This window comes from Vigna umbellata, chromosome 1, assembly GCF_029865625.1.
Source record: "Vigna umbellata cultivar VRB3 chromosome 1, Vumbellata_1.0, whole genome shotgun sequence".
NCBI classification, from domain to species: Eukaryota; Viridiplantae; Streptophyta; class Magnoliopsida; order Fabales; family Fabaceae; genus Vigna; species Vigna umbellata.
Genome location: NC_142165.1, coordinates 40,848,320 through 40,862,756, shown reverse-complemented (window position 1 = coordinate 40,862,756; position 14,437 = coordinate 40,848,320). Strand labels below are relative to the sequence as shown.

General features: G+C 35.2%; 2 protein-coding genes and 4 non-coding genes across 6 annotated transcripts; 5 read left to right on the top strand and 1 right to left on the bottom strand.

The window, feature by feature from the left end:
• The first annotated feature begins 28 nt into the window (after nucleotides 1–28).
• On the top strand, nucleotides 29–152 carry LOC124838402 (small nucleolar RNA SNORD14). Its single transcript, XR_007028840.2, has one exon. It is a non-coding gene; the product is annotated as a small nucleolar RNA SNORD14 (small nucleolar RNA).
• Nucleotides 153–261: 109 nt separating this feature from the next.
• On the top strand, nucleotides 262–385 carry LOC148205369 (small nucleolar RNA SNORD14). Its single transcript, XR_015783983.1, has one exon. It is a non-coding gene; the product is annotated as a small nucleolar RNA SNORD14 (small nucleolar RNA).
• A 107-nt stretch (nucleotides 386–492) lies between these two features.
• Nucleotides 493–616, top strand: LOC124838399 (small nucleolar RNA SNORD14). The gene has a single exon (XR_007028837.1). It is a non-coding gene; the product is annotated as a small nucleolar RNA SNORD14 (small nucleolar RNA).
• Nucleotides 617–794: 178 nt separating this feature from the next.
• On the top strand, nucleotides 795–918 carry LOC124838403 (small nucleolar RNA SNORD14). The gene has a single exon (XR_007028841.1). It is a non-coding gene; the product is annotated as a small nucleolar RNA SNORD14 (small nucleolar RNA).
• Nucleotides 919–2,072: 1,154 nt separating this feature from the next.
• On the bottom strand, nucleotides 2,073–5,155 carry LOC124838385 (chloroplast processing peptidase-like). Its single transcript, XM_047313979.2, has 5 exons — nucleotides 4,658–5,155; nucleotides 3,383–3,520; nucleotides 2,968–3,054; nucleotides 2,487–2,554; nucleotides 2,073–2,392 (listed from the first exon to the last, which is right to left on the bottom strand). The coding sequence occupies exons 1-5, from the start codon at nucleotides 5,078–5,080 to the stop codon at nucleotides 2,248–2,250; spliced, it is 861 nt and encodes a 286-aa protein (XP_047169935.1). The 5' UTR covers nucleotides 5,081–5,155; the 3' UTR covers nucleotides 2,073–2,247.
• Nucleotides 5,156–9,878: 4,723 nt separating this feature from the next.
• LOC124838394 (putative polyol transporter 6) lies at nucleotides 9,879–11,707 on the top strand. Its single transcript, XM_047313991.2, has 2 exons — nucleotides 9,879–10,113; nucleotides 10,191–11,707. The coding sequence occupies exons 1-2, from the start codon at nucleotides 9,927–9,929 to the stop codon at nucleotides 11,549–11,551; spliced, it is 1,548 nt and encodes a 515-aa protein (XP_047169947.2). The 5' UTR covers nucleotides 9,879–9,926; the 3' UTR covers nucleotides 11,552–11,707.
• The last annotated feature ends 2,730 nt before the right edge of the window (nucleotides 11,708–14,437 follow it).

Sequence of the window (14,437 nt, the reverse complement as noted above, 5' to 3'; positions counted from 1 at the left end):
CTGTTGCAATTATAGCCATGCTATGAATTGTCTGTGATGATACCAAACAAGGCTTGTTTCTCTAAACATTCGCAGTGGCCGCCTAAGAGCTTTCGCCTTCGCCAGGCTTGAGAGCTAGTGCTGTATTTATCCTTCCTTGGATGTCTGAGACCTCACAGCTGTTGCTTTGATGATTATGCTTTTGTAATTACTATTATCTGTTATGATTAAATATTGATTTGTTGAGTTCCATAAACTTAGTTGTTATGTAAATTTCTGTTCATTCGATGATGACAAATCCTAAGGCTTGTTTCTCTAAACATTCGCAGTGGCCGCCTAAGAGCTTTCGCCTTCGCCGGGCTTGAGAGCTTGTGCTGTTTTTATCCTTCCTTGGATGTCTGAGAATATATGTTTTTTGATTCAGCTGTTTTATATAGTTTTTTTTTTACTTTTTATTTTTTGAAATTGTAATTTTCAGTGTAGATTGTTGTGTATTTTGTTTGTGCTTCAAAAACTCGATGATGACATATTCTAAGGCTTGTTTCTCTAAACATTCGCAGTGGCCGCCTAAGAGCTTTCGCCTTCGCCAGGCTAGAGAGCTAATGCTGCTTTTATCCTTCCTTGGATGTCTGAGAGTTTAATTTGTACTGCCGTTTAATTTTTTTTTCTATCTGGTTTTCAGTTCATCTATCTACGAACAGATAAACAAATGTTTTTAACGTCTCTTTAAATTGTACATAAAGTTGTGTGGAATAGTAGTTAAATGTATTATTCAGCATTAAGTGAATATGACATGAACGTGTGATAGGGATGATCGCCAATGATGACAAATTCTAAGGCTTGTTTCTCTAAACATTCGCAGTGGCCGCCGAAGAGTTTTCGCCTTCGCCAGGCTTGAGAACTACTGCAACTTTTATCCTTCCTTGGATGTCTGAGTTCAATTTTAGTGTTTTTGGTTAAAATGAATTTATTTTATCTGTTTTTGTACCGTGTAGTATGTGGAGTACTGATTTTATTGAAATAGAAATTATTTACATAAAATTGTATTGTGTTGTAATCATATATTTCTTCAACCCCGTGTGTGCAAATTACTACAAATCAAGGGACGTTGCTAAATGACGTTGTTAATGGAGTTCCTCAAGGCCGAACATGGCAATTTACGTGCCTTTTTTTATTACTAATTATGTTGAAAGTTTTAAAAGTAATAATTTGAAAATCTGTAGAGTTATTTCTGAAAATTTAAACTAACTTACAAAATAAGTCGAACGAAGTCTCGGGAGACCTACTTTATGTAATTCATAGATTGCTATGTGATATTCGTTTATAGGCATGAAATGTGAATCTCCAAGCTTTTACGTAAATAAATAATCTGACTCTAATTTCTGATTCTCAAGATGTAAATAATCTTACACTCTTTGTAGTCATGATCTAAAAAGACTCTAAGGTTGTGAAATCGAAGACTCCCAATTTGAAAGTCTAGTAAGTAAGTAACAATGTATTATTTTACATGAACAGAAATCTAAAGTTGGACGTCAAATTTAAATTTTAAGACCATAATCAAATTAACTAAAGAATTTGTTAATACTTTCAAGTGTGAGAAAGTAGTGTAATATATATTCATTACGGCTTTGATTTAAATTTTGTAATAAAATTAAATTCTTTTTAAACCGTGTAATATATTCATTATCAATATGTGTGGCTTTGCAAATTGTATCGTTTATGTAAATAAAGAAATATGAGTGTGCACATCATACTGTTCCAAGTATTTTTGTGTTGACTTTTGTTCCCTTTTCCCGGTTTTAGTTTAATATCACCACTTACGCTGTGATTATAATATAGGTTGATTTTTGCTAGCCTTGTGGGAGGATGTGGAACTTCTTGGGTGGCTTATTGTGGTTTTTTGTTGGGCGAGATTAAAGGTTTGTTCTGGGTGTAGGAAATCAATATAAATAAATGGTTGCAACAAGTTGGGTGAATAATTATGTATGAGGCTTGTTGATGGAAGTCAGGTTTAATGATATATTAGAAACAACCTTGGATATTTTATTTGAATATTACAAAAAATCGATCACTAACTAAAAATGAAAAGTAAATACATAGAAAGCTTGGTTGTTAAGTTTGAAATAAATTGTTTTACACCTACATAAATTATGGGGATTTACATAAATGTCTTTTCAACTTAATAACGTCCTATTTCTTTTCGAAGATTGAGACTAACAATACAAAAATTGGTATTACATAATCCACAGCAATGAATGGCAAGTGTGGTCATTGAGAAGGTAGAGCAGTCTCTGCACCCTCCTGCGTGGTTTCAACACTGCAGCTATCCTTAGAAATTGTGCCAGCAATTCTATTTGGTGGCCAATACCGAAATACTGATCTCCCTATGATGTTCTTGGATGGCAGGGGACCCCTAACAAAATCACATTCCATTCACAATATAATTATCAAACATGGAATAGTAAAGATAATGAATGCATCTCAGCATACTTAAAAAACATCATTACCACACATGGGAATCATAGCTGTTATTGCGATTGTCTCCCATCACAAACACGTAATTTTCTGGTACACGCTGCAAAACCAAACATTATTATCAATATTCATCTAAACACAAATGGCCATCTGATACAATCAATCCATTAATTATTATTTCTCTAATTGGATGGTAATAGTAAGTGGAATGAACAGCCTTTAAATCATATAAAAAAACCACCGAATGACCTTTTTGTTTTCAGTATAACACATTTTCTTGACGTTTAAATACACAAACTAGAAAAACCCAAGTATAAACATCAATGCTTTTGCTCTTATTTTAAACTTGAGTTACACTTAAACAGTTGTACAATGCATTACATTTTTGGTAGTTAATTATGTCCTTTCATTCATTCCAATGGAGAACTTGGCATAGAACTACCATGTCGTTCATTTGGGATCAATAGAGGAAGGGAAAACAACAGAACCAAAATATTAAAAGATATAACTTACTGTGGGTTTCATCTCATATGCAGGTGGTTCAAGAATGTAGTCTTCATTCCTCTCAACCCCATTAACTACAAGATGCCCTTTACGGACCTGCAAATAATTCAATTGCTCACATTTCAGACTAAGCTGCAGAATCGAGCACCCCAAGAATCTGGCTTACATTATAAATGACTACTAAATGCTATTCAAGCCGACTTTTAAGTTCCAATTACATGTAACAGTCAGTAGCCACCATCTAACAAACCATACTCCTGAACAAATAGAAAAGAATAAACTTCCCTATAAACCAGAAAGCAAGCGATTGGAAAAGTGAAGCTATGGACAAACAAAAGATAACAGGACTATGAATGTAACATCGTCAAAAGATAATACCATCACAAAATATTAGAGTATCAATGCTCTTCTCAAAAGATCTTACCTCCACAATATCACCTTCCTTTGCAACCACACGCTTTATAAAAACATCGTCATCACTATATCCAACTTCTTGGAGCACAGGAGGGCTTTTGAATATCACTATGTCACTTGCACATGGTTTTCTAAAATAGTAAGAAACCTGAAAACATAATTTACAATTGAGATGCATCATAACAGAAGGTAAGTCCAGTTGAACGTTGATGTCAAAATCAATTTAAAGAGCATAGCTAAATGTTACATGACTTGCCCCACAAGTATCCATGTCTACGGGTGCATTATATTTTGTGAAGTAGTTAAATTCAACATAAACACTTCTCATCAGAACAAATACGTACAAGAGTTAAAAACAAAACTATTATCTGCAAATTTCTAAGTCCGTAAATAATCTGTTTTAGCAAAACAAAGAGAAAGTAGGAATGTACCAAGTACAAAAGTCTAATACCAATCCCCATAACCTTGTATATGTCTAACGACAAGAAATTTTTAGGTTCATGCCTCACAGTTGAAAATTCTACAAAAATTTTCAGAGAATCAACATTTCAATTACCGGCACCCACAAAGATAAGACACTCAAGCATTTCATGAAAAAAATCAGTTAATGGTTTGAAAAGTAGTGTCAAAAAAAAGCAAAGACTTCGACTCATGTTTACAGTACCTTACAGACACCCCACACATTATAGAAAAGCACCAAATTCTTATCATATTCCAACAAATAGCCGAAGTTGTCAGATGAATATGAATCTAACCTACAGTTCTTGACATACAAACACTATAAATGATAGCAGAAAGTCAGATCAGAGGATGATATGACAATCTATAACAAGGGAAAAGCCATATCCACACATACACAAGATGTTGTCTGGACTGTTTTTTCCTTTTCTTTTTCTGAGTAGTTAATTTCAACATTGAGCGAGTCTCATCGTGTTTCAACTTAATCGTCTCTTCTAAAGTCAAAAGAGTACAATTTCAGAGGATAAAGTGCCCTTGCATTCGTCGTTTAAAAAATTAAATTTGAGTTTGAAATAAAGATCAATTACACGTTTGACAAACTTTGAGTTTAATAACACTTTCAAGTTTAAAGAATTGATTTTTTAAACATTAATGATTAGTACACTTTGAATCCAAAGAGCATTCTCCTTGCTGTTAAAAGTGCCAAATCCGAGGTGAATATCGTCCAAGGTTCAGTTCTAATAGAAAATATACAGCTAGTAACAAGTTCATGAACAGTTGAACAACACCCTCTTGAAATTAGAAGGTAAAGGAACAATAAGGCTACCTTTTCAGCAACAATTCTATCGCCAACATCAAATGTAGGGTACATTGACAGCGAGGGAATGTACCTAGGCTCCGCCACGAACGTGCGAAACGCAAGCGAAATTGCGATAGCAGCAAGTACCGTTTTGGCGTCATCAGTAGTGAAATTCAACCACTCCGGCAAAGGCCCTTCTTTTTTCTCCGAGTCCCGGTCCCCCCCACCGTCTCCACCCCCATCTCCGCCGCCGCCGTCGTCGGTCTTGACGACCGCTTTGATGTCCTCGCCGGGATCTCTGAAAGCTCTGCATAAGAAATTACGGCGAGAGAGTGGTGCAAAAGATTGCGTGGAATTGAAAGGGAAATAGATGAAATTGGAGAGGCGGGGATGAGTGAAGTTAGGGTTTTGAAGCGATGGGAGTGAGGGAAAGACGGAGAGAGAAGTCATGTTCTATGGTTGGTTGGTTGTAGTTGGAGTTTGAGATACCAACATCACCGTACAAAGGTAACCAAAACTAAAACTTCATTTTTTTCCAATCATCATGAGACCCTTGATTTGACTTATAAAAGTTGACTAATACGAATTAAATTAGAAGTGGATTAATTTGATTTAATATGAATCACTTTAATCTGGTTCACTTTATAGTGAGTTTGAAATTTTATACTCACTTCAAATTGTTGAGACAGGAGCAATGACTCATTAATCTTAAAAAATATAAAAAAAAAATTGTACATTCTAAATAACTTTAAATTAGAAATGATAATTTTAATATTTTGTAACTAATATTAACCCAATTCAAATATTAAATACATAATTAATATAAATATATTGAAAAAAATTAACTGTTTAAAATATTTTAACTCATTTTCAACAAAAATTCACTTTCTTCGGTTAAATCCGACTTAATCTATAATCAACAACCGGTTCATATATTCTATCATTATGGTACCCCCACTTGTGGTAATGTCTTTTGTCAGACCTCATTAAAAACGTACCCAAACTCTCTCTGAACGGACGCCAGGTGTCAAGCAACGAGAATCCGAAAATCAGATAGTGGAATGCAGGTGTCAGCAGATGAGCGGACGTTTGTTTTAAGCAAAACTGAGTTTTTTGAAAGTTACGTCACACTCTCTCTGCATGCACCTTCTTCTCCAAAACTCTGATCTTTCATTTCTCCTTCTTCTCTCTAAAAAGCTCTCCCTTCTATCTACCAAAACTCACCATTTCTCTACTCCTATCTCCATTCAGGCACCGTAGAAGCACTCCCGGCGTCCAGAGCTTCAGTTTGAACCGGTAAGTTCTTCTGTTCTTAGCCGTTCGTTCTCTGGTACATGCAAACCAAGTACCGATTGCATGTTGTTATCTTGTCTGAACCATTATTGGTTTTTGGTTGTTTGGTTTAGTTTGAAGAATTGTGGAACGTAAGGGTAGAAAGATTTGTAGTCAGACGAACCGTACTTCTGTCTCTAGGACGTTCGTTCACGCTCAGAGGTAAGGGAAGCTTATCTAATTTAATTGCATGTTCGTTTGCACGTTCGTTGATAATGAATGCATGTTGCTGAGTGGTTAAATGTATATAAAGTATGAATGCTGATATGTTTGTTTATATGGAATATGATTAATTAGTATGATATGGATTGTACGAAGTATGAAAATTGATTATGATATGAATTTATAAAGTTACGAAATTTTGTATTAAGAAATGACTTGGAGATAAATGAATCCTGGATATGAAATTTCCCTATGATAGTGTACGTTCGTCATTTAACGATAGTAACCTTTCTTTCATTTGGAAAGAATCCTAGTTGAGGACGAGCGTCTTAGTGTGGTAATACTATGCTTGAGCGTTCGGCCAAGCGTAGTTACATCTGAGTATTCTGTGATAAACTTAAATGTTGTAAATATATGTATTTGTATATTTTAGTTATTCTTAAACACTATTTCGATAAAATCTTATTATATTTATCAAACTTTCTATCATAAGTTAGTAGTGTTCGGTCTCAGACCAAGCGCTCGTGCTGAATATTGCTCGGTCTTACACCAAGCGTTCGGGCTCGCTTCTTTATAATCTATCTGGAGGAAAATAGCGTTCGTCCAACTTCAATAGAATTTCCCTCTACCGTGTTCGGTCATTGACTGGCATTAGGTTTCTTCATGTGAATTCTTCTAAGTATGGTTCTTTAAGCGTCTTGACGTGTCTACATTCATTGGTTCCGGCCTAGAGCCTTAGTACTTGACATGTTCTTTGAGGTGTTTGGTTCGAGCTCACGAGAGTCAGTTCATTTAACCGACTCATGGTGTAAGTAACGTTCGTTCTTGTGACATAGATGTATTCGGTTTCTTCCTCAACCAGACAGTAACCCTCTCGGTCTTATTCTATTCTGAAACGGGAGACTTCTCTGTCTCGTACCAAGTGTCGTCCTCGTTCTGAGTGAGGGTTGAACGTACGGTATTTGATGTCCTTGATAATCCTTGAACAAATATGGAATTTAAACGATTGATAATGAAAGATGAAGAAAATATGAGATGGATGAAATGTTGTGGATTATGTACGAGCGTTCCAGGGAGGAACAACTCATGAATGAATATTGAGATGGTAAAGTATGAATGTGGTTATGCTAAGCTGGCGGTTCATCCTGATGTTCCGTGAGTACTCGTCCTCATGTAGAGGGGAGTAGGTCATGTGTGGGAACGGCAGGAGGTCCTAGTCCTTAGGGTTACTTTGGACAGATAGGACTAACCTCGGGTGGCAGCTGATGAGGGTATTCCAGTTACTACATCACCCGGGTGCACGAATGTCGTAGCTACACAGATTTCATACAGTCTGGACAGTCAGTTTAGTATTAAGCATTGCTTGAAACGTATGATGAAATATATCTTATGTGCTTGAATGTGAGAAATGTATGTTTATACTTGAATTAAATTATATAAGTTTATCCTGTGTTTTCCTGTCCTGTCTTGTTTGGTACGTCCGTCTTTGTCATTGCAATGATCATCCGCGTGGATGTGAGCAGAAGGAGACGAGCTGGTGGAAGAGGCGCTAGAAGAATAAAATTTGGTAGAGGTAGAAGTGAAGACTGAAGAATAGGAAATTCGGTCATTAGTGTAGTCTATTGTAAGGTAGTCGTTTGATCACTTTTCCCCTTTTTAGTTATTTTGACCGTTCTGTATAAATTTTGTAAACCGTTCGGTCAGGTTTGCTTATCTTATACAGTGCATGATCACTCTTTTGTAAGGTCGTTCGGCCGTAATCATACGTTTGTTTTTTTTTTAATATAAAGACTGATCTGAATTATTAATTAATGTGATTATTCTATTATATAGTTTTATACTGTATTTTTGGGATGTCACATTTTTTATATTAGAGATGAAAAATATAATTTTGTCAATGTTTATGTTATAAAATATACATTTTATTTTAAAATATGATGAAATGTCTTTATCGAAATCTTTCTTCCTGTAATAATGACCTATTTATTATAGAAAGCAAAATGTTCGTATGGAAGCATCAAAGAGTGAAAAGAAGAAGAAAGTGTAGAAACAGAGAAGGAAGAGGTTTTGCTCTAACTTGCGAATATGCAGTTCTTCTTCCTTCATCTTCACTCTCACAAGCACCTCCTTTATCTTCTTCATCATACGCTTCAGCAACAAGGATACTGCTTTCAAGGGTGGATTGGTTTATTGCTAGAGGGAAAAAGGAAGAGCAATCAAGAAATCCAAGAACAAGGACACCATTTAAGTAAAATATTCAATTAGTTGTCAAAAGATTGTTATTGTTCATCTACAATTACTCGAGCTTGATGACATTCATTCACTAACCAAAATAACCAGCTTCTATTGGATGCAGCACCATTTCAAATGGTAGCATATTTGTAAAAGTTTTATCAACAAGTAACTTATGCTTGCTCTTAATTTATCATAAAATAAACTATTTATAACTGTTTTAGTTATAAATAAAATATTACTTCTCACATCCAAGAAATAAAACTATTTTCGTCCTATTTATTGAAAAAAATGTGAAAATTTATTTATTTTTTCTTTTATTTGTTTTTCTTCTTTTCCACAAATCGAGATTTGGCTGTGTCCTCTCCTCCACAAATATTATGAAGCGAAAACAGATACCGATGGATTCCTATCCTGTCATTCAATGAAAGGGAAGTTTCCTGCTTGTTCATTAATGCTTCAGATATATTTATTTAATATTATTTTGAATACTATTAATATTTTTTGACAGTATATTAGTCACATAAATTCTTAAATGTAATTATTGACGACTTTGTCTTTTTTATTTTTAATTGATTTTTTTATTTAAAATTTATTTAATAAAGTCTACAAGTTAGTTTTCAATTAAAAAATATTTCAAATATCAGATTCGAGTTAATAAATTAGTTTATTGATTTAGAACATTAATGATGAAACTAACCTATATTTTTTAATAAGCTATTTTATCTAAACCAATTTATTAAATGTAAATTAATTAAGTTTAATTTTTCACCTTTTTATAAATTTAAACCATTATTATATTAATTTTATTTCCTTACAATTTTTATTATGCGTAATTTTTCCATACAATCGTAATCTTGAATTTTTTTCAATTTAAATTGCATAAAAAGATTAAAAATAATTGAATAAATTCTAAAAATAGTAAGTAATTAATAGTCCATATAAAATTAAAATGGAACAAAAATATTTAATTTAATAATTATAAAATAAACTTATTGGAATACCCTAGTAAACACTTGTGCTGGTAAATTCTTTCAGAGTCCTCATTTGTTTATGATTCTTTTTGGATTAGCATGTATTAGTATTAGTGAATTATAGACTCTTTTGTATTAAGTATATTTAATGGCGCATTCAATCTAATAATGACTATGTATGTCTAAGTACTAGCTAGATATTAAGACTAACAAACAAATTTGAAAAATACCTAACAACAATACAAGGCTGTTTTTTTTACGTAATGCAGAAAAAAAAAATAGTGTTAAATTGTTAAATAAAACTTTAGAATATATTTCAGATGTAAAAAAAGATAAGTTGAAATATAAATAAATTCCAAACAACTTAATTTTATTTAATAATATTATTTTTTTAAAATATTATACAGAAACAATATGTATTTATGATATAAAAACAAGACATTGAGGAAATTAAAATATTATGTGTATGTTATATGAAAGCGATTGTGTGTGCATTAATAACTGTGTTAACCTGGTGTGATTTAAAAGAAAAAGACGGAAAGCGATTGATTAGATATGTTTTGGAGTGGAAAAGAGGGTGATTTGGAGGATAGTATATGTGGTCTTGGTTTTTATCTTCTCGTGTTTCTCTTGCCCGTGTTCATGCTGTTTCTGCTCTCATTCTCACTAACAGACAAGTAATGGAGAACGGCGACGCCAAACAAACCTCGCCCACTCGCCTCAACACCTACACACTTCTCTCCGCCCTTCTCGCTTCCGCCACCTCCGTTCTCCTGGGCTACGGTGGGTCACTCAATCGCTCAATCTCTTTTTTCCCTCATTTATTTTACTCATCAGAACCTCTGATTGAATATACGCAGATATTGGGGTTATGAGTGGCGCCGCCTTGCTGATAAGAGAAAACCTGAAAATATCGGCGGTGCAAGAGGAAGTGCTGGTGGGCACACTCAACGTCTTCTCTCTAATCGGATCACTTGCCTCGGGAAAAACCTCGGATTACATCGGAAGACGCTACACAATCGTCTTAGCCTCATTCACGTTCCTGGTGGGCGCAATCTTGATGGGCCTGGGACCTTCCTTCGCATTCATCTTATGCGGTCGAATGGTGGCAGGCATCGGCGTGGGTTACGCCCTCATGATTGCCCCTCTCTACACCGCCGAGCTCTCTCCAGAAATGACACGTGGCTTCCTCACCTCTCTCCCCGAAGTGTTCATCACCCTAGGGATCCTCCTCGGCTACATCGTAAACTACTTCCTCTCTTCCCTCCCTGAACACATTTCATGGAGACTCATGCTCGGCCTCGCAGCTCTGCCCGCAATCGCAATCGCTTTAGGCGTCATGGTCATGCCCGAATCCCCTCGATGGCTTGTCATGAAAGGAAGAATCCCCCACGCCAAACGCGTTCTTCTCAGAATCTCAACTACTCCCGAGGAAGCGGAATTGAAGCTTCACCAGATAACCAAAGCTGCAGAACCAGGCCCCGAAAATTGGCGTGGCCAGGGCGTTTGGAAAGACCTTTTATTACGGCCCACTCGGCCCATCAGGCGGATGCTGGTTACTGCCATAGGGATTAACTTTTTCATGCAGGCCTCCGGAAACGACGCCGTTATATACTACTGCCCGGAGGTGTTCAAAGCTGCGGGGATTCATAGCAAGAAGCAGCTTTTTGGGGTTAACGTCATCATGGGAATTGCTAAGAGTTCCTTCGTTTTGCTTTCCGCCTTCTACTTGGACAAGTTTGGAAGGAGGCCTCTTTTGCTGTTGGGCACCACTGGGATGGCTGTGTCGCTGTCCGCGTTGGGCCTGGGATCCACAATTCTCCAACACTCCAGTTCGAAGCCTCTTTGGGCCGTTGTGGTCAGCATTGTGGCGGTGTGCGCTGATGTTTCTTTTTTCTCTATTGGGCTTGGGCCCATCACTTGGGTGTACTCGTCAGAGATATTTCCTTCCAGGCTCAGGGCCCAAGGGTCGAGCCTTGCGATTTCGGTGAACCGGTTGGTGAGTGGGGTGGTGTCCATGACTTTCTTGTCTATTTCGGGGAAAATAACGTTTGGAGGGACGTTTTTTGTGCTGGCGGGGATTATGGTGTTGGCTACGGGTTTCTTTTATGTGTTTATGCCGGAGACCAAGGGAAAAACGTTAGAAGAAATGGAAACTCTTTTTGAGGATACTAATACTGACAGGAACAAAGTAAAGGAGACGGAGATGGGTGTTGCTTAGAGGAGGGGTTGTTGGTAAATTCAGGTATCTGTCGTGTTAGCTTGTTTACTTTATCCTCTGTTGTAGTTGCATAATAATATGTATATATATGTAACGTCACATTTCAGAATTTATTTAAACAAATTCTAAACACCATCACTTATAACTACCTTAGAATTGTTTGCCAAAATTTGCTTAATACTAGTCAAATTATTGCGACAGTACGAGGCTTGGAGGGAAGCCACATTACCAATTTGTCCTTATTGCTTCCTAAGGTACACAATAGCTAGTAGCTTTTATCATCAAGTTATATTATTCGTACCATAAAAATATACGGTTTTTAATGATATTTTTTTTTTATTTAAGATTGAACAAGTTATTTGTTTTAGAAGTGTTAGATATTTATTTGTACATGTTTTGTTTACCACGCCAATAAAATTCTTAGTCTTATTTTATAACAGAAAATGTGACTGTCCAAAATTTAAGGAAACTAAATTTGTCTAAAATTTTGTTAAATTTGTTGAAGGAGGCTATTGAGTACATGTACATCCCCTACAATGCTAGATAGAAGGAACGAATAATCGCCATGAGTGTTAGTAGACATGGAAGTTTGACCAGCCTACAGGGCTTGATGGGTAATAGTAAAAAAAAAATCATTGAACCAAAAAAGTTTAGATGACAAAAACTTTATAAGGTCAAAATATTGGGAAGATTTCATGGATATTTTTAAATAGCCAATCTTCTTTAGAAACGATTTAAAAAAAGAATTTTTATATACATAAAAATAGTACATAATTGCTCTAATATTTGACCACCCACAACATAGTCTAATATAAATTGGTAACATTGATATTATGATATTCATTTCAGCAAACATAAGTTAGGACGGGTTCATCTACGTAAGACTTGCGACTTAATAATATGGATGGTGCACCCAGCATAACTGTAGGTTTTGTCCTCGAGGATTGATCCATATAAATTATACAAAAATTTCTTTATAGTTTTTTAATTTCAAAGTTCAATATCTTAGCGAAACAATTATTTGATGCAAGTATAACAATTAAAAGAAAAACAAATTAAAGATTAGTTATTTATTATCTTTTTCAAGTACATACAAAAACATATTATTAAAAAATATATATAATATTAATAAAATAATAAATAAAAATATTTAGTCATATTTGAAACGTGCAAGTAATGGATTGTACGAAGTGAAATACAATTATATGTAATAGTAAAATGAATGCATGTCATTTAAATGGTCAATTCCAATATCTGACCGGTGCAAGTAATGTTGATTGTACAAAGTGAACCTCTGCAGATTGAAGCATTTGTAAGTTATGAGATGAGTGTATAATATATATATTTTAGAGAAAGAGAGAAATTAAAGCGTAGAGTGAGTGAGTCACGGGTGGTGAATCGTTCATAAAATGAGGTACTCTGATCTAACACCACACCACACGTACCCACAAAACTTAGGGGTTGACATTAATCTTTGTCATAGGCCAAACACCGTACTAGCTCTCTCTATGCAATTACTCCAAATGCACATGTTTTGCCTTTTGCTTCTCTTTCCCATTGCTTCAATTCAAAACTTTAAACACTTTTCGGTGACTTTTCTCTCGGTATTATCTGTGTCCAATGCTATTGTCTGACTCTGCAAGAATGCCCTGTTTGATGCAAACTTAACGTTAAGGATTTGAAATTCCAACCTAATCTCCTGTACAAATATCCTATGCTTGCACCAATCTAACTGCTACATCTGGTATTTAAGTCAATATAAAGGACAAGTTCAAGAAATTGTATAAAAAGAAGAAAGAAAAAAAGGAAGAAAACTACGTGAGGACCATACGTCATGATCCAAATGTCAAACTACAACACCTCCCCATGCTTTCATTGACAAGCCATAAGCTAACAAAAAATGGGGTTCAGACCCTTTATATAATCATCATAAGCAGAGGAATAGTGTGGCAAGAAATCCATGTAATCGTAATGGTATCTCCTTGTCATTAACTTCATGTGAATTTCAAAAGCTGACTGTAACTATCCCATATTGTCTGTTACCCCTTGGTGGGGCTTTTCGACTAGTAAAGCGTAACACCTTCTCGTTTCCACTGTCCTTATGTATTTGGAACCTTCCAAGACTTTCAGATGCTCTTCATATCTCACACACACACACACAAAAGTTCTTCACCCCATCATTCCAAACACATTTTTAGTGCTAAATGTTTAGCGTATTTCACCATGCTTCCTTTCTAATTACAGAAATCATTTAATAATTTCAAACTGTCATGTCTGGATTCATGATTTTTTACCAGGTTTTAACGTACACTTAGAGATAGTTGACAGTAAAAAAGTAATAATGACAAGCACTGATTTCTTTTTGGAAAATGACACTTGAACAACCATTTTTGACAACATTTAGACACGCGCACACGTGTCAAAATCTGAGTGGTCCAGTTGGAAAAATTAAATGAAAATGGACCACTCAGATTTTGACACGTGTGCGCGTGTCTAAATGTTGTCAAAAATGGTTGTTCAAGTATCATTTTCCTTTCTTTTTTGTGTTTTGAATTTATTAGTTGCATTAGCACACACTTACCTATCATGTGAAGGTTGGGTGAAACTGTAACGATACTTTTTAACCCGTAAGGTGTTTGTAAAATTGCTTCTGAAGTGAAAAATCACATTTAACCTAAAACAACATAAAATACTTCTGTGTTTGTTCTATCTAGAATGTAAAGATGTAAATGTGTGTTCGAAATAAGCATTTGGTATATAATAATCCCAGCAAGTCTGATGTATTAGACAGATTCTAGGAAATTGGAATTAGGGAGTAATAATTTGTGAGTGGGAAAGAGAGAAGTTGTTGATGTGGCAAAGAGTTGAAACCTCAAAGTTGTCTTA